Source organism: Balaenoptera physalus (assembly GCF_965194825.1).
Source record: "Balaenoptera physalus genome assembly, chromosome: 14".
Classification (NCBI taxonomy): Eukaryota; Metazoa; Chordata; class Mammalia; order Artiodactyla; family Balaenopteridae; genus Balaenoptera; species Balaenoptera physalus.
In genome coordinates, this window is record NC_138893.1 from 89,891,772 (window position 1) to 89,916,232 (window position 24,461).

At 36.0% G+C, this 24,461-nt stretch overlaps 1 protein-coding gene across 4 annotated transcripts in view; it reads left to right on the top strand.

The window, feature by feature from the left end:
* The window catches only part of CTNNA3 (catenin alpha 3), a 1,725,675-nt gene that overhangs the window by 1,384,268 nt on the left and 316,946 nt on the right, over positions 1 to 24,461 (top strand). For all 4 annotated transcript variants that reach the window (XM_082424660.1, XM_082424659.1, XM_082424661.1 and 1 more), the window contains one exon: positions 12,784 to 12,935. In XM_082424660.1, coding sequence (XP_082280786.1) covers positions 12,784 to 12,935 — 152 coding nt within the window. The remainder of the gene's footprint in view (positions 1 to 12,783; positions 12,936 to 24,461) is intronic.

Genomic DNA, 24,461 nt, shown 5'->3' on the forward strand with positions numbered 1-24,461 from the left:
AATAAGCTGGCTTTTTGGGAAGGCTATAAGCTGTTTTGAGTGTTCGAGGCGTACAATGACAGATATGAAATTATTGGAGATGGATCTAAAGGAGGAGGAATGAGTTAAATGGAGGCAATGAATTCTATGACTAAAATTTTGAATATCATACTTTCGACAATTAAGGGTCCACCAAGGGGTCTTACCAGGTCAGAGAAATGGTGAGCATTGATGGTTAGAATGATTGCTGTGATAGTAGTGGGATGGATAGATCTGAGAACTAGATATGGCAGAAGAGTTAGGGAGGCTATCAGCTCAGTCAGCATGAGATCTGGTAAGGAAGACCTGGGGTTTCCAAAAGAATTCCAATACAAGAATTATACAGGGTGCAAAAAGTAACCATATTTGATGATTGAGGGGAGATAGAGGTAGAGCGGGGGAGACAAGAATGACTCCCAGTCATCTTGTTTAGGGCCTTGGGTAGATGGTAATCACATTTGCTGAGATGGGAGGTGTAAGAAAGATGGCAAATTTGGGAGAAGAAGGTGATGACTTCAATTTTGTACACGTTGAATTGAAAGGTAACCTATAGTTTATGTAGTTTGACATACATTGAAGGCCACACGTGTGAGACTAGGGAGAGAAGTGAGAGCCAAATGTAGTAGTTTGGAAGTTCTATTTGTATAGGTAGTAAATGGAATGTACAAGAAAGAACAGATGTATCTCATCTAATTTAAATACTTTATTTTATCAATAGCATAGTTAGCAATCAGCATTTCAGTTATCACAAAGAACAATGTAATTTGGGTTAAAGTGTAGGAAATACATAGTTTTGCTCTTCAGCAACACAGGATAAAGATTTTATAAAATCATACAATGGAGTCAATTAGGTATGTTTGGAGAACTCAAGATTTTTTAAAGAAAGCATGTACAGTACATATTTTCTATTGTAAAAAGAGAAAAGACCATTTAGGATTTGGTGTTTGATCTTAGTTCCAAAATCCCTGATATTTTACGTCTTTGGTTTCATTTGTTTGTTTATTTTCTGAAGATTCTCTTAGTATTTTAAAGGTAGTCATCCTACCAGATGTCCTTGTTATTGAGTTAATATCACAAACCATAAAAACATCTTTTAAATTTAAGACACAAGTATAAAAGAGAACCCTTTAGTGTTAATGGGGGCATATTTTGTGTTGCCTATTTATTGCTAAATATAATACTAAAACGTCCTCTCTTTTTCCCTCCTAACATTTGAATTTAAAAATATATGGAATAGAGTGATCTCAGACATCTGTGTTGAATTATATCTTTTATTCCTGTTTAGCTTAAAGAAAAAAAATCACTGAGATAGGCAGAACAATTAAAATAAACAGACAAAAAAACCCTCAAAACATGTCCATCAGTATAAAGAGTAGTGGAAATAACACAGGCTTTGGAGTCAGCAGAACTATGTATAAAAGTTGGCTCTGTTAATTATTAACTATAAATATGGGCAGCTATCAAAGTTTCACTTTTCTCATCTTTAAAGTGGGATTATTTTTAAGATTAAATGATATTACATTAATCAGTTATATCTCTTCAAACCATGAGTAACAGAAATTTTTACAGGCTATATATCAAGAAGTCCAGTGTTGTTTAATTCGCCAGTTCATTAGTACTAATAGAGATACATATTTTTTTTTCTTTGTTATTTCGATATGACAGCTTTCTCTTTGTTGTAAGATGACCACAGCAGTTCTTAGGAGTCACATCCAGATAGGAAAATGTCCAGAGAAAGAAGAGGGACCACCTCTCCAGTATTTCTCTTTGAGCATGAATAACTTTCCCAGAAATCTTCCCCCAATACACTTTCCTAAATCTCATTGGCTAGAACAGGGTGTCAGGTTCTCTTTAAACCAATCACTGCCAAAGGAAATGATTGGGTAATAATCAGAATTTACCTCTAAACTGAGAGCTACATCACCTTCCTGCTGTTTGGATGCTGAACAAATTCATGTTTCTCTTAAAAAGGATGTTAATAGTGAGTACTGGGGAGCCAAGCAATTTTATCTGCTACATGTGATTCTCAAAGTTTGATCCCTTGGACCAGTAGCATTATATCACTTGGGAACTTGTTAGAATTCAAATTCTTCTGCTCCATATCGGACTTTTTTTATCAGGAGCTCTGTGGGTAGGCTCAGCCCTCTGTGTTTTAATGGGCCCTCCAGGTGATTCTGATGCAGGGCCAAGTTCAAAAACCACTGTGTCACGATAAAGTTTACTGAGGAAAGAATATATTAATACTGTTTGCTCAGAGCTACAGCTTTGCACAACTCCAGAGAGTACAATGTGAATAAAGTGCAAAGAAGAAAGTGACCCCTACTAGGAAGTTTGACTGCAAATCTAGACATGTCACCATCACGCTTTACTGATTTCAACATAGGTAAAGCACTAGCAAGATTATTGGTACTTAGTAAGTAATCAATAAATGTTGGTCTGCTATTATTCTGGAACCATATTATGCATCAGATATTGTGGTGGTCACTTTCAGATAGATTATCATATTTGGAATCCAGATCTGAGACTTTCTGCACCAAGAATACAAGTTACTTTCATTTTCACAAGAAAATATCAATTTACCCTGTCAGCACTTAGTATCTAAAACAAATGGAAGTTCTTTTTTCTGATAACCCTGAATGCCCATCCTTCAAGAACTAACTCACTATTGACATCAATTTCAAATAGTATATGATTCACTCCTGTCAGAAGCTATGCTGAGATTATTCATTCATTTATCCATTAAATTTCTGCCTAGAATCAAAATTTTCAAAGTCCTATTTTTGTATCATATCATATCAGAAATCCAAAAAGGTGCAAACCAAAAATTCTAGGACTTTAACTTTTTGAAGAAGTGGATGATAATGTTGTATAAAATAAATATTCTTTTGAAGAATGCCTTTACATCTTTTATAACACTATTTGTGAAGACTATTTTTGTTATGTTTTTAATAATGAAAAATATAAATACGTAAGTGATACATTCACTCCCCTTAGCATATAGTGTGGAAGAGGAAAATCTTTTTAAGTCATTCACAGTGAAAACTTTTAAGTGCCGAGCCCCATTTTAGTAAATAATATGAACCATGTAATGCATTGCTTCACTTTTGCCTGGAATGCAACAGATCAGTTTTATAATTAATTGCTGTACCTTAACTCTAGAAGTTTTGATGTAATTACACTTGTCTTCCCTAACTTTCGTTATGTGGCTGTTGGTTATTTTGGCCTTGTTTTAAGTTTTAAAAGCTTATTGTACCCTTGCCTCTTTTTTGAGCTTCTTTGAATTTTTTTCTCTTTTGGAAGTAGGAAAGTTATAAAGATTAATCTCTCCTTCCATCCACTCACAAATTCTTACTCCCATGATTCTATACACCTATCTTTTCTTCCAACAACCCATGCTTTATTTTACTACCCATTAATCTGTCCATACATCTGCTATCCTCCTGTCCATTCATTTGTCTTTTTCTAATGTCTTTCTGCTTGTAACCAAATGTAGCTAGAAAAAGTGAACACAGTGCATGTGTGATTATGAATAGACCTACGGATCCAGAGAGTCTATGCTAGAAATAGACCAGTTTCTTCATTTTACAGAAGAATTTTAGCTCCCTTAAAAAAAAAACATTGACTAACCTTCCACAATCCTAGCTTACATTGATGCAGAGGTTTCTGGATTTCTGTAACTATTTAAAAAAATTTTAGCATAGTTATAAATCTTGATTTACTTCAGTAGACTTGTTTAAAATAGTGTTTGTAACCAATGTACATAAATCCAGCTTTACAAAAAAAGAGCTTAAGGGATAAATATTTATAAAATAAGTCACTTCAGTTGCCTTAAATAGAAAGCTTCCCTGCTGCATTTAAAATATGACTTTTCTTCATTCGATCAAGAAATATTAGTAAAAGGAGTAATTCAATACAACAGGCTCCCTCACTCAAGAAGTTCACAATCAATTTTTATTTGACTTTCTAGAAAAACGTCTATTGAATGAGTCATATGTGCATATATATTTAAATCATATTAATCTGGGCTCCCTGAAATTTTTTATATACTGATTATAATAGCAAGAAGGTTCAAGATAAATGAATATCAGATACAAGAAAAATGAATTTGTTCTTTAAAAATCTTAATATTGTACACTTGTACATAGGAAGCCCTTACAAACCTTGTGATATTGAATTACTAAAGGGAAAGTAAAATCACTACTGTCAATGAGATTGAGTCTCTACTCTTTCACTGTAATATTATAACTCACTAAAAATAATGACAATTCTGTCAAAGTAAAAATAACAAGTTGGCACTGAAATTTCAGCACATTTTTAACATATATTACAACTAGTATAATTTCAGCAGATGTGAAATCCCATAACCCTCATGGGATTAACACAGTTAGCAAAGATATCATCTATAGTTTCTCAAAGCACAAACAAAACATACATTTTCTTGTTTAGGTAGTCAGCTATATTTATACAAAGGTGAATATATATTGACCAAAAAAGCTAAGAATGGTATCAGTAAATAGAACCTGACACAATTTTGCCATGGCCCAGGACATTTCTAGGTGCCAAAGAGGGTTTTTTCCAAAGGTTTATAACTTGTATTTGTGAGGTATACATAGAAAAACTACACAGATGATACTCACTCTTCCAGGATCTAAACCAGTGTCCTACAGAGGACAGGTGCTCAACAAATACTTGATTGCAAGTATTTGGAACAGTGCTAACAGAATATTTTGCAAGGATAGAACCGAGCTATATCTATACTGTCTAAAATGATAGCCACATGTGGTGAGCTAGAGTGACTGAGGAAGTGAATTTTTAATTGTATTTAATTTGTATCAATTTAATGTAAATTTAGTTAAATAGCAGGATATTTCTAGCAGCTAGCGGATTGGGCAGCAGGGCTTTAGAAAGTAGTCAACTGTAAGCAACCCGATGATACACACCTCACAACAAATTCATTTGTTCATTTGTTGCTATTTACATTTGGTTTTAGGTTTCCTTCCCCTGCCCATATCCTTGTTGTCAATTTTATATTTTTGAAATTGTATAATGTTAACATGCTTACAAGAGTTAAAAATACACAAAATATACTCAGCTACTGAGCTATCTTCTCATATTTCTTCTACCCAATTCTTAGCATCCCTTGTAAATAACAAGTTTCCTTATTCCTTTATCTTTCATGTGAGTCTTTTTTTAAAGTTGGTGAAAATAAGCAGATTAAGGATTTGCTTTTTCATTTCCTCTTCACTCTTACACAAAAGGTAATATATTGCTACATATGAAATCATAAGTTCGTGCTGACACCTCCAATGCAATCCCATCCCATAGGGTTCTTTGTCTTATCACATTCCATTGTAGTACCTCTCTTATTCCATAGTGAGAACCCTGGCTCTCAAAAATATCTACACGTTTACTCATTGTTTCCACGTACAACACACAGAAATACCCACAGGTATTTCCGACTGCTTTTCCGACTCCACTGTTTCCTCAGCCCCATATCTTGCTCCTTTGATTCACTTTTTGTTTTAAGAATCTATTGACAAGTATCTCCCTAATGAAGAGTTCATGGAGATTAAATATTCTGTGTACGTGCATGCCTGAAAAAATCTTTATCCCACTGTTCACTTAATTCACTGGCTGAGTATTGAATCTCATTTCTGAAATAATTTCTACTTAATACTTGAATGCATGGCTTCATATTTTTCCTTTTGGTATCCAGTGTTGCTCATGAAAAGTCTAATACCAATCTGATTTTAATATTTTATAGATGACCCTTTTTCTCTTGAAGATTTAGTTCTTCTCTTTACCCTCAATGTTCTTTAACGTTTGAGGATATGTCTCAGCAGGGTTACCCTTGCATCCAGCAGTAGAATAGAGTGCTAATGGGTACAGGCTCTGAGTCTGAATACCTGGTGCTGAATTCTGACTCTGGTACCTACCCCTTTCCTGAGGAAACAAAGGTGACTTGACAGAGCTTCTGATTTTAAGAGCTCTCTGTCAGGATTTTGGAAGTAGCTGAGTATAGGAAAACACATGCAGTTAGAGACATAGGATCTTTAGCAAATGCATGTCTTTAGTGTCAGCAAGTCCAAGAGACAAGATTGCCTAACACGGTTAGAGGCATGGGTGGGCTGGTGATCAGGGAAAGTTTCACAAAGAACTGTTATCTATGAAGATAAATATGAAGAGTGGGTAGAAAGTTACCAGGTAGACAGGGTTAGGAAAAGGGCTGTTCTCAGGCATATAATCATAGACAGCTGGACAGAGAGAGTTGGAGTCTGGAGAGCTGAGATCAACTCTTTTTCTTCTCACCCAAGAAATCCCCAGCAACATGTGAAGGACCACCTCAACACCACAAAGATATGTCAAACAAAGATATGTTTCTCCTACTAGAAGCCTTCCCAATCTGTCTGTACACCTCAGCATCTTTAAAGATTTTTTCCCCCCTAGACATTTCTTTTGGCCTAAAAAAATAAAACCGTCAGTTAATTTACCAGCAAAATGGGTTTATTCAGGAACAGCAAAGAATTGCAACTCAGGACATGGAATCTGTGGCAAACTATAGGCAGGTCTGGAAAACAAAGGAGAGGAACATTCTTTTATGGAGAAGGAAGAGTGGGCAGGGCTGTTACAAACAAAATATCCATTGGAAGAAACTGGGAGTTTGAAGTGTAGGGGCTTTTCACTGGCAGAGTTGAGACAGTCTCTCATTGGTTGGGCTATTGCCAGGCAAGGAGAAATTCTTCCTTCCTCCTGCTGGGTAGTAAAATAGGAACTTTCTTCCTTTCAGAGATGCAAAGGTATGTCTCTTCCTGTTGGGTCTGAAATTGATAACAAGAGGTAGGGTGTGAGAGCTGCCCCTTCTGTCTTCCCAAATCCATTTTAAATGAGGTTTCTGTTTATTAATGTTTACATTTCCCTGTTCCTATGGCCCATGTTCCTATGGTCATCAGTGTGTGATCCCCTGCACACTGATCTGTATTTAGCTAGAGATACAGATCATGGAGCTCCTTTACTTCTCTATTTTTCTTTCACTCTTTTCCTGTGTGTGCTTTTCTTTTCCTTTTAATTAATTAATTTATTTTTGGCTGCGTTGGGTCTTCATTGCTGTGCATGGTCTTTCTCTAGTTGCGGTGAGCAGGGGCTACTGTTCGTTGCTGTGCGTGGGCTTCTCATTGCGGTGTCTTCTCTTTGTTGCGGAGCACGGGCTCTAGAGCACAGGCTCAGTAGTTGTGGTGCACGAGCCCAGTTGCTCCGTGGCATGTGGGATCTTCCCAGACTAGGGCTCGAACCCATGACCCTTGCATTGGCAGGCAGATTCTTAACCGCTGTGCCACCAGGGAAGTCCTGTGCTTTTCTTGATAGTAGAAACTGAAGAGGTTAAAGAATGAGCTTAAGCAATAGATAAGATGGTGGGTGATTCTAAAGGAGGAAATTTTAAACTGTTTAAACTCAAGAACAACAAGAGAGTAGATAAACAATGAAAGTAATCCGGAGGCTTAACCAGTAGAACACACACACACACACACACACACACACACACACACCTGATCAATATATTAAAAAGGAAGAGGGAAATATACCCTCCAGAAAGGCTAAAATGTAAAAGCTGGAATATGCCAAGTGTTAGTGAGGATGTAAACCAGCTAGAACTCTCAGGCACTGTTGATACGAGTAAAATGTGTTCCAGCCACTTTGGAAACTGTCAGTGTCTATTAACATGGTACAAAAATATATTCTGTGATTCAGAAATTCCACTGATAGGTATAGTCCCTGAAAATATGTATGTAAATTCCCTGAAAATATGTACATATATTCCTAGCACCAAAAAGTACACAATATTTCATAGCATCACTATGTATAGTAGTCCCAAACTGGAAATTATCCAAATGCCCATTAACTATAGAATGGATAAATAAATTGTGGTATAATTGTACATTGGAATACTATACAGTAATAAGAATGAGAAATCTAAACCTACATACAGCAATGTGAGTCAAATCACTTAAGTTTAATGTTGAGTGAAACTTGATACAAAAGAATATATACTAAAAATAGAACTACCATATGACACAGAAATCCCACTACTGGGCATATACCCTGAGAAAACCATAATTCAAAAAGAGTCATGTACCACAATATTCATTGCAGCTCTATTTACAATAGCCAGGACATGGAAAGGTAGGGGTAGAGTAGAATAGTGAGGCCAGTATGGCTCTTGTTAACTGTGTGATGTGTCATAAAGCACTCACTCTGATCCTTGATTCTCTCATTTGAAAAAAGGAAAAATTCTCACCAGTTATTGACTTTTATGATACGTAATCTGTGAGGGACCAAACACAGTACTGATACATACTCTTGGCTTCCTTAAAAAAAAAAAAAGTATGAACCTTGATAATCAATGTTTGTTCAATAAATCTAAAAAATGAAGAGTATGAGGCATTTATAGAAGTCATGCATATGCTTAGTTGCACTTTCTGCTGTAATTTCTTCCCACTTAGCATCATGTAAAGAAATGATGACTTAGCATTATGTGAATTTTCAAAGCCAAATACCTCTATCATTGGTAATTTTCAAAGATAATAGTATGATTAGAAATATTTTAATCTGCATTTTATTAATGATAGAAAACATAATTTAGTGACATCATTGGAGATGATTACCTATAATGAGTCTGGATTTTTTTCTGACCTACTTAATCCAATAATTATGTACCCTTACCTACTTTCAAAAGCACATAATAAACTTAGCAAGAAATGAGAAGGGATAAAATATTCCTGAGTTAGTACCAGAGAGAGACTCAAGGCCTGGGAGAAGTTGGCTCTATTGCCAGAAAATTAACATTAATTTAGAAATTAATTGACATTAACATTAATGTTAATTAACATTAACATTAATTTCAGTGCCCCAGGAGCACTGATATTAAGAAGCCCAAAGTATTTTACTTATCAAAAGGAGGCAGTGCAGCTTTGGGGCTCAGAGAGCAAGCTCTGGAGTCTCAGTTACCAGCCTGCCACTTATTAGCTGTTTGACCTCAGTTTCCTCATCAGTGAAATCAGGATAATAATAGTTCCTGCCTCACAGGGCTGCTGTGGGGATTAAATGAGACAATGCATACAAAATTCTTAGCACAGTGCCAAGATGAGTAAGCACTCATCAATGGATATTATTATTCTGCATGGATAATATCACATCAATAATATCTGCAATGGATAATATCAATGGATATTATTATTCTGCATATTCTGAATAAGGTTGGTAGAGAAAGTACAGACTTCTAACGAGTTCAGGACTGGCTTAGAATTTGGCAGTATAAAATAGACAAGATGTTTTGAAGTTGACAAGGTATTGACCCAAAGCCGCTTCTGTTTAATAAATCTACACTCCAAAGTTCAGAACAGTTGATTCTACCTGGGATGTCAAATGATTAGAGTGAATTTGTTTAAGGTGTCCCCTTCTCTGATCAATGATTGTATAACATGATGGGTGGTATACTGTGTGTACACCTTGTTTTCTTGAAATGTAGGTAGATTATGGATTTGAGATAGCTTTGTCAATTTGTTTTTCCTTCTAAATTACCACTAACTGGCTACTTAATTATACTCACTTTGTATTTTCTTGAAAGCATTAAAAAATTTCACGCCCACTCTGATCCAAGCAACCATATGTCCATAGTATGAATAAAGCACACCCACAGCTGATGTTTAAGCTAATGAAATGAGAAATGTATTACATGTCGGCTTTGAATAGTTCATTTATGCTGTTAGAGTGAAAAAAGTAGTAGTTTCCATCTGTACTTCAGAAATTAAACATTTGCTTCTCAAAGATTTTATTTTAATTGGAACTAGTATTAGTCTATTAGTAAGAGGCCCCTAGAGGAGTTAAATTGAAATCATGTTGCAATAATGAAAAGGCTATGATGTATTTTCCTTAAAATGTGCCAAATGTTTCTCACATTTTCTCACATGGCAGTGAAAACTAGACCTTTACATGATTTGATGCTTGTCTCTCTTTTTTGGCCAAGATCTACATAGGAAGATGATAGGAGCAGTTTCAAATTGTAGAGGCAGTTAGTAACAAATTGAAGATGTGGATAGAAAGAGTTAAATTATTATTGTATGGCACACTTGTTTGGTGGATGAGAAGAACCTTTTTTTAGTGGGGAAGACTATGAAAAGAGTTTTGTCAGTGGTAGACCACCAGAAGTTTTGAGACCACAACTCTTTATATTTAGCTATGTCTTTAGGGTTAATAGAGGATGTCAAAGTGATTAGGAGCCTCTCTGTCATGTTCTTTGGAGTAGAAGTTTTGTTGGGGGGTTTACTGTTCACCCCAAGAACCTGAAGGAAGTGTGAAATAACTGGACACATTTCCTTAAGAGTTTCCTCCTCTCTCAACACTATAAAAAGTAAAGATTAACTCATTAAATGTCTCGAATATTCTTATAAGCCCACGTAAGTATATTTTTGGAGATTCCCGAGTAGGAACAAAACCTAAATTACATTGAAATGCAAGCTTAACATGTTGCATTTGTACCTGCATTTTTGTGGGGTTTTTATATTTATTCATTCATTAACTCATTCGATTACTTAATTCAATTGCTTATCTACTATGTGCCAGGCTAGACACTTGGGCTACAAACAGGAAAAAGTTTCAAGGAACCAGTGAACATTTTTGAACAGTGTAGTGACGTGACTCACTAATAAAACAACTTATTGAGAATCTATTTTGTGACAGACACTGTTGTACTTACTGCTAAGAGTTGGCTTTGTCAATAAGATTATACTTACGATGAGTCTGAAGGATGAGAAGATCTTAGGCAGGAGGACTCTGGTGAATGCTCAAGCAGGAGATGATGATGGCTAGAGGCAGTGGGGCTGCATTGGCAATGGATTTAAAATGTACTTATATGGTAGAGGAGATTACACTTAGAGGACATTTGGATACAGAGGTTAAAAAAAGAGTAGGAGGTAAAAGAAAACACCTGAGTTTTTTTCATTGATGACTGGGCGTCAAGTTAGAAAATATTACAAGAAAATTAGGCTTTCCAGGTAGAAAAGAATGTGTTTAGGTTTAGATAGGATGGATTTGAGGTGTTATGAAAGATTTAGGTAGAATTTTGCAGTGGACTATTTTGGATTTATAGCTCTGGAATTCAGGGGAAAGGTTAGATTAGAGATACACTTTGGGAGTCACATCTAAATTAGTGGGAATTGTGGTTCAGGAGTGTTTCTCCTGCGCAAAGTGGTGTGAGTTAGCTTTCTCCTTGCCTTTGTTATTCTGTTCACTGAAAGTGAGACAGTGATTTCATGAAATCTCACTATTGAATAATATTATCCAATAGAAGTTTTGGTATGATAGAAACATTCCATATTGCCACTCTCAAAACAGAATTCAATAGCCATAGGTGTATACTGAGCACTTGGAATGTGGTAAATGTGATTGAGGAACTCAATTTCAAATTAAATTAAATTTTAATGAATTTAATGTTTCATAGTCATATGTGGCCCTATGTGGCCAGGTGCCCCTTTTTATTGGATGGTACACCTAGAGAATGGACAGAGGAGAAAAGCACAGTGGATAATCCTGGTGGGTATAGTAACTAAGAATTAGGGTATAGGTGATACATTTTAGTAGGTGGAGGAAAGATGAGACTAGATAAAATATGGGTACCTATATATATTGCCAACATTCCCCCATATCAAGAACATGGCAGGTAGGATTGCAAGACATGGTATGCCATACATGCAGATAGAGAGTTGGATGTAGGAAAAAATAATATTTATTAATATTTTTGTGTTAGATAAAGTACTGTATCTTCCAGGTTTGGAATCATTGCTCTAAAAATTAATCTGCTTTTATCCTGCATAGTCACATGGGGAAGAAACTTATTCAATATGATATGGTATAGTAGTTAAAAGTCATATTAGCAGAATGACTCTGTGAAAGATTCTTGATTTCTCTGTGTCTTTGTCATTCAACTAAGTATGAACCCCAGGTTAATACTGGGGTTGTTTTAAGATTTAAATCACAGCAAACACTTAGAAAACTGCCTTGAATCCACTGAAGAGTTAACGAATGTTGTTATCATTAACCTTAAAAGTAAAGTCGGAGAAACGTTTTTAATTGAGACTATTTTGAAATCTTAAAAAAAAAAAGGGCATTCTATGGATTGGCCTTACTGATTGATATATCCCTACACTCATTCAATGTTGTGTTATTTTACATAGAAACGTTTTGCATATAAGATCACCAGTTTCTTTTCATTAATCTTTTTGATGATGAGAAAATATTTTATCAAAAGAAAGTTTACAGTAGTTTTATTATTTCTATGAGATAGAATTAGTATCTTTAGTTAATTTTCTTCTATTTAGCAACTCAAATGTGTTTTTTCTTTAAATATTTTTAGGTTTACAATTTCAACTATTATTCACGCCAATTCTTTTTTGTCATTTCTTTGAGCTTACATTGGATAGGATGAAAAATAATTATATGGTTCCAGACTTGGTAAAAACAAAAATGCCATAAAGGAGAAAGATAATCTTTTAAAACATTGCCATAACGATGCCTTTCTTGTCTTTGGTTACCTTTGTATTTCAGAGATTCAAGATTATCCTGCCAAAATGTTTTGTCTCCCTACATTTAAAAAATAATTGAAATTTTTTAAATCAAGTATTTGTTTAAAAATATAATTCTCCATTTCCTGGAAACTCCAGAAATCTGAAAATACAAATAGGACAATTTTCTCTTTCTTATTCATTTTAACAGCAATTCCGGAATTTGTAACACAAGTGAATGTTGCCTTGGAAGCCTTAAGTAAAAACTCTTTGGATGTGTTTGATGATAATCAGTTTGTGGACATCTCAAAAAAGATCTATGATACAATTCATGATATCAGATGTTCAGTCATGATGATTCGGGTAAGATTGCTTTACCTTCCATTGAACACTTTTCACCATCTGGTATGCCTGGAATGATTGCAAGAAATGTTTTATTTCTATGCCGTAATGTCAATGCTAAAATCCATTAGAACTTTAGAAATTTATATGTATCCCCAAAATCAGATCTACTGTCACAAACAACACTTTTACTTATGTATGTGGTTGTAACTTATGCAAATGAGCACATTTAACTGCCACAGGTGCAGAAATGATAGAATTCATTGTGTGCAGGATTTGCTGAAGTGTCACATAGCATATCAAAAGCCAAAGAACAATACATAAAGTAATTTAATTTCTTTTCTTGAGCAGAAAGGAGAGGATCTTTCTCATCACTACTGAAATTTATAGAAAAATGTGGGTAAAACAAGGTATTTCTATGGCTGAACCCTCTCATACTAGATCATAGAATCAGAGTGTTCAGTACAAGAAATCTCACTTGTAACTGCCAGAAACAAGAAATGTTTGAGAGTTGTCTATTTGGGAGAATATATACCATCTTTGTGAGTGTGAAAGTGAGTCGTTTGTTGTGGGCACACTGCATATACACAGACCAAGATTATTTGTTTTTACTCAAAATGTTAATATGGGATATTTTTTTAATGCTATTAAAAAGAAAACACAAACAATAGAAGTTCTTTGGAAAATGCACATGTAAATATATGGAGATAGATTATTTTAGGATTGGTTCACCTGGAGGCAGAGTCAAATATTTGTGTTAACATTAGTCTGTTTAGGAAAAAGTGAGACAGAGAACCAACAAGTGGTGATTATGAGTCACTGCAGACAACTGGGGCTTGAGCCTGGGGAACTCTAGGAGGGTACTGTAGAGCACACCTCAGAATTATCTTACCTTAGGGAAACAAAATCCAGTTTATCCACCTATTCACCCTTGGTTAAAGGCCACCTCTCTTCAGAGGTGTTACCAGAGCTCCTGTAGGGCCAATGAAGCTCTTGTGGCCAAAAAATCCACCCTGAGGCAGAGTAAAGGAAAGAAGAATCAGTAAGACTGGTGAGTGCAATTTGTAAGTATGAGTAGAGTTCAATTTGAAGTCCTCTGGAATTAACTGTTAGTAAGACTGTGAGATGGAATTGGATGTACTGAGGAGATAAGGATGGAGCATTAGTAGTATCTGACAGGTCTGAATGTCATAGGTTACATGGAGCAGTTCATAAAAATGGAGCCAACTGAGGACGTTGTAGGGAAAAGGGCCAACAGAAGTCGAGGAGCCTGGCAGGGCAGATGGACGCTTATGGAAGAAATTGTAAGAGAAAGTCTAGAGGTGTCAAGACATGGGATGTAGCACTTCAGAGCTTGGGAAAACCTTCAAGCAAGCCAGTTATACAGAGAGAAACCTCAGAATATATATTTCTGAACAGCCTAGAAGTATTTGTTTGTATGTGACCGGGAACAGTGGTACTGTACTAGTACTATGTCTGAACTGCAAAGTACCTTTGCCAAATAGTTTCTTCTTCTAACGAAAGTTTTTATTCCTTACCTGTGTGGACTAGGTGACTAGCGGGCTAGTATTAATTCAGAGCTGGAACCAGGAGGGAAACACTGAAAGGATGAAGAAGGCACATAAACTTCAGGAGGTCACTTTACAAGAGTGAAAGCCCCACATTTCCAGTATCCCTTGGTGGATATTTGAGAAGATAAACCAATGAAGTAGCATAGGTGAACCAGGGCAGGGAATGCATTTTGTTTTGTTTTTTTCTGCAAAAGCTATCTAGGGATAAAAGTCTTATAACCTCTCCCACTTGAATATTCTAGTATTTAAAATTTTTTCTTATTATCAAAATAGCTTACCTATAGCAAATTAAATTGTCTTGCCATTATTTCTGTATATCCCTCATAAGCAATAGTCCTCTTTAGGGGAGGAGGACAATTTATTGTAATTATTAACAGCCTTAGAGGGCAGTAATTTTTCCCTATAGTCATCTCTTTTTCAAGGTAAATGCTTCAATTTCTTTTAACTTTTCCTCATAGAAATAATTGAGTATTTTGTGTTCTTTACTAGTCCTTATTTAACTTTTCAACAAACTTCTCAAATGAGACTATCAAAAAGCATACTCTAATTAGAGCCTGTCCGATGTCAAATAAAGTGGAAGATGTATTCTTACATTACTGCTATTAATACAGCCAACTACTGTTAGCCTATTTTTTCCCCTCTTAAACACCATGATTATTGGATAGACAATAACTTTTTTGTTTTTATTTTTTATACTGTCGTTGCCTGTATATCCCTTCTCCATTTCGATTTGATGTGTTTGTTCTTGGCCCCAAATCCTAATGCTATTAAACTTCATTATATTTCTAAATGATTCTTCAGGTAATTTATCAGGTTGTTTTTAATTTTGGTTGGTGACCATACCTAAATTAGTATTAATTAGAAATATGAGATTATAATCTTAGTTCCTTCATCTAGATTACTAATAAAAATATTAAATTATATTGGCCCTTAATCCCTGCTGGATAGCTCCAGTTAAGGGCGTTAGTGTTAAGATCCCTTAGAATCTGATGTTCCAGCCAGCTGAGAACATACTGGTAAGTGTTCGGTTTGAAAGAATGTTTTTTGTTTTTTTTTTTTTTTAGCTGAAATCTTGAGTGTTACATCTATTTTTTTCTTTTTTTAAACTTTGGGTTTATTTATTTATTAATTTATTTATGGCTGTGTTGGGTCTTCGTTTCTGTGCCAGGGCTTTCTCTAGTTGTGGCAAGTGAGGGCCACTCTTCATCGCGGTGCGCGGGCCTCTCATTATCGCGGCCTTTCCTGTTGCGGAGCACAGGCTCCAGACGCGCAGGCTCAGTAGTTGTGGCTCACGGGCCTAGTTGCTCTGCGGCACGTGGGATCTTCCCAGACCAGGGCTCGAACCCGTGTCCCCTGCATTGGCAAGCAGATTCTCAACCACTGTGCCACCAGGGAAGCCCAAGAATGTTTTTTTGAATGTTGAGGTAAAGATACTCTTTCTTCAAACACATTTTATGGCCAAAAAAAAACAGATAAAAGCAGAGATGGTGTGCTTGAAACCATGCAGGATAGTCTAGAGGCCCATTATCTCTGTCCGTACACCCCCAGTCTCCTAGACAGCCGCTAGGGGCACCTGTACAGCACTTCTGCAGGGATTCCTTGGATGATGACCCGTAAACCTTTGTACTTAACTGCTAATTGGATTATAGTATGAAAATAGAAGTCTAACTCAGGTGTAATTAATGAAAATCTTTTTTTTTTTTTTTCCTTTGAGGACTGTCCCTTTAACATAGACGATAATAAAATTGATCTGGTATAATCTTCTCTTTAAAAGGTCAGATGTAATGCTGACCGATATCCTGAACTTAGAACTGCAAAACTTTATTTAGAGTATCTAAAGAGTGTCAACATTAAGGCAATACATGTATAATTTTGCAAGTTCAGGGAGGGCTAAGCTATGCTCTTGAGAATGTGTGTGAGCGTTATAGAATCCAGTCTTGTGCCTGAATTTTCATGAGTGTTCTTCAGTGCTCTTGAGATGATAAAATACTAACTTAAGATCATAGCCTGATATTTTATAGTTTTACAAAAAAATATGATTATACCGGTCTTTAATATTTATTTTGATGAATAACTGTGTTTGCCATTGTTTAGATTATTTTAAAAATTTCTGAGTCAAATACTGTGACATTTACTATAACTATCTCCACTGGATTCAGTGTATGGACAATTGAGTTTGTAGAATCTCATTCTTAACCTTGGAGAGTGGGGAGTATTAATATTTTTTATCTGTTTGGTGTTTAATATCTATGTATACATTTTACAGTGATTAAGAGCTGTATGGTCAGGCCACTTAAGATGACTGTTCTCTTGCTCTCTGTACCTCCCCTGCCCAACCAGTGCCTGCTTCACCTATATCTTATGCGTATGACTGACCTTCCTACATACTTGCCCCAGGCCCCAGCTAGTGATTGTTTTTATTAAAGGGGGCTGTGAGGGGCATTCCCCTCTGCTGGTTTCCCTGGTAACTAATGAGCCCATCTGAAATCAATTCCCCTATAACTGGCAATCTCCCCTTTCTCTGGGAGTGAAGACTGCTGCCATGTCCTGCCCGTCGTCTGAAGCACACGGTGGGGTGTCGCTCCAGGACCTTGCTTCAGACATGTAAGCTCCCCCATCCGTTAAATCACTGATGTCTCTGTTGCTGACTCCCAGCTCTTTCTTCAGTCTTGAAGCTGGGCAAGCACGGGGCTTGTGCGCCTGTGCGGTGCAGCCCAGCAAGAGCCCTAATAATATAATGATTAAAACTAAAGCAAGTAACAAATCTCAACTAAGCTTCAGTTTCCTCCTTTGTAAAACGAACTTGGTATTATACCTACTTTAAAAGATTATTATGCTGACAAAATGAGCTAACAGAAATGAAGTACTTAGTAAATAATAATCTAATAAGAAGGTAGCTTCTATTGCTGTTACCACTGTGAATAGAACTAGTACTACTGAAGCTGCCTATGATTTTGTATATCTTGAAGAATGTTAGCTATAGAAGCTGTAGAAATATGCTCATGGAGCAACGTGAAGCTGAAACCCAAAAAAGTAACTTGAAAGGGTGAAGTTCAAAGAATTATTTTTTTTCTCACGGTACCGTTTACATTGTGTAAGAGGATATCCATGTTTATTAACATTCGGTATCTGAATTATAGTTGATTTAATGCAAATTTTGCTTTTGAACCCATATTACTTTAAGCTCGCGTTATAATTCTGCGTATTGTTTTTCCTAACCTCTTGAAACATACAAGGAGGCTCAATGGCTTAACTTTTTGGTAAAAGGTGCTTAACCAGAAATAGAGGAAATTTGAAAAGGATGGCGTAAGTGAATTGTGAGAGACTAGCATGGGTGGTTAGAAGTGAAATACTCTCAAAGAGAGGAAAAGATTCAGCAGATGTGCCTTATCAAAAGTTCTCTGAGAATACAGAGAGCTTTCCAAAGACAGGACCATCATATATTTAGATTTTTTGTGTTAGTTTTCTAACTTTATGTTTCAGGGAAGAGGAACATATTTTGGATAGCTCACTTGATGGAAATTAATTTTTGAAAAAACAAAGAAAAATAAAATAAATAAAAAAACATTTACATGTCCCAGTTTACAGGGACCATCTTTACATGAATCATTTAAATGGATTCTAGAATTGGAACATAGTTTAATATACAACTTCAGCTTATATAGCCAGAAAAACCTTTTGTGTCCAATTCTACTGTATGTATAGAAGTGGTTAGATTTATAGCTTTTACTGGAATAATATATAATTTTTTTAATTTAAATTACTTGCACTGTCATGATTTCTTTGAACTTCTTTCATTGTCCACCATAGTGTCTTTTCTTCATGACCTCAAAAATTTTTTTTCTTTATATGTCTTCTGGACTGAGCTGCTGTTTTTCTCTTTGAAGTCTCACTCAGACTACCAGAGAGAAAGGCTATGGTGGTATCAGTTAGAAGCTAACCAGTGTAGAATATATTACCTTGTACAATTAGAACTCTGTGTAATGCAATTTGGAAATGAAGAAATAGTGAAAAAAATACTGTGTAAAATCAAGACATGCACTGAAGTCCCTGTTTTACATTACCACTTACATTGTTATTTTACATGATATCATTAGTTTCTTCACTGTGGAGGGAAATGAAAGCATACCATTAAATACTACGTTTACCTAGTAAAGTAGCTTTAAAATTGTACTTAAAATGAAAGACAAAACACTGTTCCCTAAGGTTAGGAACAAAGTGAGAATGTCCGTTTTCCAAAGCAGTACAATGTTATGGATGTTCTGGCCGGAACAGTAAATCAATAATCATAATAATATTAATATAATAAATAAAAAGTATATTGATTACAAAGGAAAAAGTAAAACTGTCTAGATTGGTAAATTATATTCTCAACTACATTGAAAATCCTAAAAAATAAATTTATAACAACAAAAAAAACCATTCTAGTAGAACTGATAGATAAGTTTAGATCACAGAATATAGGATCACAGAATACAAGGTCAGTATACAAAAAACAATTTTATAATGGGAGCAAGGGAAAAATAAAAATAAGGGCAAAATTAATGAAATAGGAAAAGTACAATAGGGACTTACCTGGTCCTCCAGTGGTTAAGACTCAGCGCTTCCACTGCAGGGGGCGCAGGTTCGAAACCTGGTCAGGGAACTAAGATCCTGCATGCCACAGGGTGCAGCCAAAGAAAAAAGAAAAGTACAATAGAGAAATACAATGAAACTCAAAGTATATTTTTCTATATAGTACTAACTAACAACTAGAAAATATATCTTTTAAAAGTACGGTATATTTCAGCATTAAAAATAAAATAAACTTAGTGATAAATTTAACAAAGACATACACGATCTAAACTCTGAAAATTATAAAAATTTCAATTTTACAAATAATCAAAAATATTACTAAGAAAAAGTAAAATCACTTAAATATTTGGAGTTTATCATATTTCTGGACTGGGGGACTCAATATTGCTAAAGGTGTCAATTTTCCCCAAAATGATTTTTTTTTTTCCCCTGCGATGTTGGGTCTTTGTTGCTGCGCACGGGCTTTCTCTAGTTGCAGTGAGCAGGGGCTACTCTTTGTTGCGGTGTCTGGGCTTCTCACTGTGGTGGCTTCTCTTGTTGCGGAGCATGGGCCCTAGGCGCAAGGTCTTCAGTAGTTGCAGCACATGGGCCCAGTAGTTGTGGCTCGCGAGCTCTAGAGTGCAGGCTCAGTAGTAGTGGCACACGGGCTTTGTTGCTCCGAGGCATGTGGGATCTTCCCAGACCAGGGATCGAACCCATGTCCCCTGCATTGGCAGGCGGATTCTTAACCGCTGTGCCACCAGGGAAGTCCCCCCAAATTGATTTTAGATTTAATGATGTCCCAAACAAATTCTCAGCAGACTTTTATGAAGACTAATAGTCCAGGGTGGTTACATGGGTGTATACATTTGTCAAAACTCAGCAAATTGTACACATAAAATTACATGTAAATTATATTGATAAAGTTAATTTAAGAAAATAATGTTTTGCCCAGTAGCCAACACCTTAGAAAACAGGCAGTTTTAATTAGATAAAGTCCTACCAAACTGTATTAATTAGGACTAATTAGAAAGGCATGCATCGACTTCTGAAAATGCTAACATTTTGAATATTATAAAATTAACACCTTTCTACTTTATAACTGGCTGCTTACCAAATATTTCTAATGCATGACTCCTCTTTTGTTGATTTTTATTCCCTATATTTGTGACTCATTACTTATTATCTTAGATCAGGGGTTGGCAAACTTACGGCCTTAGGGCCAAACTTAGCCCACCATCTGTTTTGTATGGTCTTTGGGTGAAGAATGATTTTAATATTTTTAGATGGTTGAAAAATTTGTAAGAAGAATTTCTGAAATGTGAAAATTATATGAAATTCTAATTTTAGGAATACAGACACACCCATATATTACACCTTGCTCTTTGTGCTACAGCAGAAACTATGTGGCTCACAAAGCCTAAAACATTTACTATTTGTCTCATTACAGAGTAAGTTTTTTCACTCTTGTTTTAGATAGTCTGTTTTGACTGTTTACCAAAATCTTGAATGACTTGCCCGAGGATCCAATCACTCCTTTATTAGTTTTCCCTTATAAATCCAATTGTCCAAAACATATGAATATTAGAATTGTTTTTCCTTCCAAGTTCCTTGAATCATGTGACCACCTAGAGCAACTTCTGCTAATTCTACCTGTTCCCAGGGGAAGGGATGAATAGGAAGTGTCCCAGCCTCCTTTCTCCATCCTTCTTTTTACCCTGAGGGCTTCCACGCCTTAGGTGCTCAAATTTTCTTACCTTTTCTTTTGTAGTTTGAGCTATCTGTGCTTCTTTCTTTGCAAATTTTATGTTCCTGCCCTACTATTTTGCAGAGAGAGTCCTTTAATTACTAGGACTCACCCTTCTCCAAAGCTGAATGGAATTTTTTTGCATTCTTCTTGGTATTTTCATTCAGCAGATAAAATTAAATTTTACCTTAGCCTTTGATTATCACACATTTTGAAATTCAGTTTTTGAGACTCACATGATGTTGAAATTCATCAACTTTATTCAACCGTTACTTTTTATTATTTTTTTATGCTATAGTAGTAACAAATTTGTCCAAAGATTATTGGATTGCAAATGAATTTTCATAAAATAAATACTTGCTGAGTGAATTTAAACATGCAGTGAATTAGGGTAAGTGTATGTCTTGGTTTCCTTAGGACAGATTTGGATTATCCCCCTTTTCCCTCTCAAAAGTATCAAATTTGCACGATATACTGTTATGTTCACTCTAGTTTCTGGGTCCTGATTTTGCTGCTTGAGGCCCCATGTTGCATCATTTTTACCCACCAGACTACATTCCACGGTGCCTGGGCACTAATGATCACAGTTCTTTATCAAGCCAGTTTTTCCGACACTTTCTTTCCATAGGCCTAACCGCTAGCAAATGTTCCCTTCCATTCTTCATGCTCTGCAGACCCTTTGTTGACTGTGGAGAATCTGTTCAGGCACCATTCACATTTATTTACCGTTCAAGAATTTACACCTTTTCATTTTTCAGTGGAAAGCAGATTTCCTGAATTCATCGTAGTCACTCTACATTCTCACAGGAGTCTTGCCAAGGGAATACCAATTAAAGCACTTTGTCCTTTTTGGAAATGATATGACTCCTTTATAGTGTCAGAGCCAGTTTGTAGAGAAGCCAGTTTCCAGGGGGCTTTCTAAAGGAATTTAATAAAAGACGTGCAGCAGAGTAACCTAGCTTTATATGCAGATTTAAATCAGACATTACTGGGAAGAATTCTGTAGTGAGGCTCTTGCTGTTTCCTCTGAAAGCAAAGAGTTGAAGGCAAGGAAAAGCAGAATCTCTTGCTAGCACCGGTCAGCAAGAGGTGAGATTGTACGCTCTCAGTGCACTTAATGACCTTCCTCATGTGTGCACCATTTGAAGAGACTTTTGACTAAGGGAACAGAGGTGACTAGAGTAGGAAAAAGTGTTCGTTGAGAAACCTGTTGGTTAAGCTACAAAGCAGCACCAGTCAGTGATCTCTGTTTCTCATGCTGGGAGAGAGATGTTCAGCTTGAAGTCATTCTGGGAAGTGCTCTTTCACCAAAGGGTCAGAGCCGTGGGCTGGCGGGAGAGTCCATGGTCCAAAAGGGCTTTGATGCAGACTAGCCTTGCACTCAGGGAACTCTACACAAGTGCTATGCAGAGCTTCTGACTCAGAGTAGCTGAGTTTAAGGAGCCAAGCATCTCCCTTTGAAAATACCTTCAGGGGAAATAGCTAGCACTGTGAATAGAAAAATAATATGGGGAGGATGGGAGAATGTTTAGTTGTGGAATCTTAAGGGATTTTTCTTTTTATCGTTTGTTTCTGATAAGTTAATTATTAAATAATTTATTTCAATTTTTATAACTAAACTTGCATTAGTAATTAAATAAATTAGTAAATATATTGTCTTAAATCTAATAATACGTTTTTATTATTTTCTATTTTCTTTTCATCCTAAAAACTCTTACGGGGGGCTGATCGCTTAACTCAAATGAAATGTTTGGCTGCCCACATTTCAAAAGTAACTTCTGGAATGTTGAATAAGCCTTCTAGAGAAAAAAAGTCTGAAAGATACAATTTATGAAGTGATGACTTTTAGGAAAACAGACTTTGGCATAACTCATAGTAGGAGGGATATTGAGACTTTTGTATTTCCAGTATCCATAAAGTAAATGATGGAGTTTCAAAGGGAGAAATATTCTGGAGCCTGATAGCAAAGGTCAGGAAGTGAAGTGAGGCTCTTGAGGTCACACACTGATGGGGAAGTAACAGGACAAGATCCAGAGTCTTTGAGCACCTAGTTCAGGACATTTTCCTGTACCTCGCGAGAAGGAAACAGCCCAGTGTTGTTATGCACTCAACAGGAGCCCTTCTACCTCACTGACTCCCCTTTGTTGATGGGCCAGTTAGTTAGAAATCCCAAGAACCACTTTTGGGGCAATTTGTTGAAGAATACTTACCCTACAACTCTCTTCCCTGCACCTTGAAATTCAGGTACATAGCCCTCCTGACTGTTTCTCCAGTTTGGCAGATATGCCTACACTTCTGGTGTCTTTCCACTTACTGCCCTCTCTAACCATGTGCTTTCTTTCTTTCTTTTTTCTTTTAATTTTTATTGGAGTATAGTTGATTTACAATGTTATGTTAGTTTCAGGTGTACCGCAAAGTGAATCAGTTGTACATACACATATATCCACTCTTTTTTAGATTCTTTTTCCCATATAGGCCATTACAGAATATTGAGTAGAGTTCCCTGTGCTATACAGTAGGTCCTTATTAGCTATCTATTTTATATATAGTAGTGTGTATGTGTCAATCCCAATCTCCCAGTTTATCCCTCCCCACCCCAACTCCCAGTAGCTATAAGTTTGTTTTCTACATCTGTAACTCTATTTCTGTTTTGTAAATAAGTTCATTTGTACCCTGTTTTTAGATTCCACATATAAGCAATATCATATGATACTTGTCTTTCTCTGCCTGACTTACTTCACTCAGTATAACAATCTCTAGGTCCACTAATGTTGCTGCAAATGGCATTATTTAATTCTTTTTTATGGCTGAGTAATATTCCATTGTATATATATACCACATCTTCTTTATCCATTCCTCTGTTGATGGACATTTAAGTTGCTTCCATGTCCTGGCTATTGTAAATAGTGCTGCAGTGAACATTGGGGTGCATGTATCTTTTCAAATTATGGTTTTCTCTGGATATATGCCCAGGAGTGGCATTGCTGTATCATATGGTAGCTATATTTTTAAATTTTTAAGGAACCTCTGTACTGCTCTCCGCAGTGGCTGTACCAATTTACATTCCCACCAACAGTGTAGGAGGGTTCCCTTTTCTCTACACCCTCTCCAGCATTTATTGTTTGTAGATTTTTGATGATGGCCATTTTGACTGGTGTGAGGTGTTACCTTATTGTAGTTTTGATTTGCATTTCTCAAATAATTAGTGATGTTGAACATCTTTTCATGTGCTTTTAAGTAAAACTGTCACTGTTTGCAGGTGACATGATATTATACATAGAAAATCCTGAAGATGCTACCAGAAAACTACTAGAGCTCATCAATAAATTTGGTAAAGTTGCAGGATACAAAATTAATACACATAAATCTCTTGCATTCCTATACAGTAACAATGACATATCAGAAAGAGAAATCAAGGAAACAATCCCATTTACCATCGCATCAAAAAGAATAAAATGCCTAGGAATAAATCTTCCTAAGGAGGCAAAAGACCTGTACTCTAACCATGTGCTTTCTACAAGAATTGCACGGCAGACTTCTTCAGGTCTGAGTTATCATTACCTTACATAACATCCTGCATAAGCCCTTTAAGAATCATAAATAAAAATAGCATCTTCCACTTCAGCCAGCCTTTATCTTCTTACTCAAGTTTATGTTTACCATGACAAATGGCAT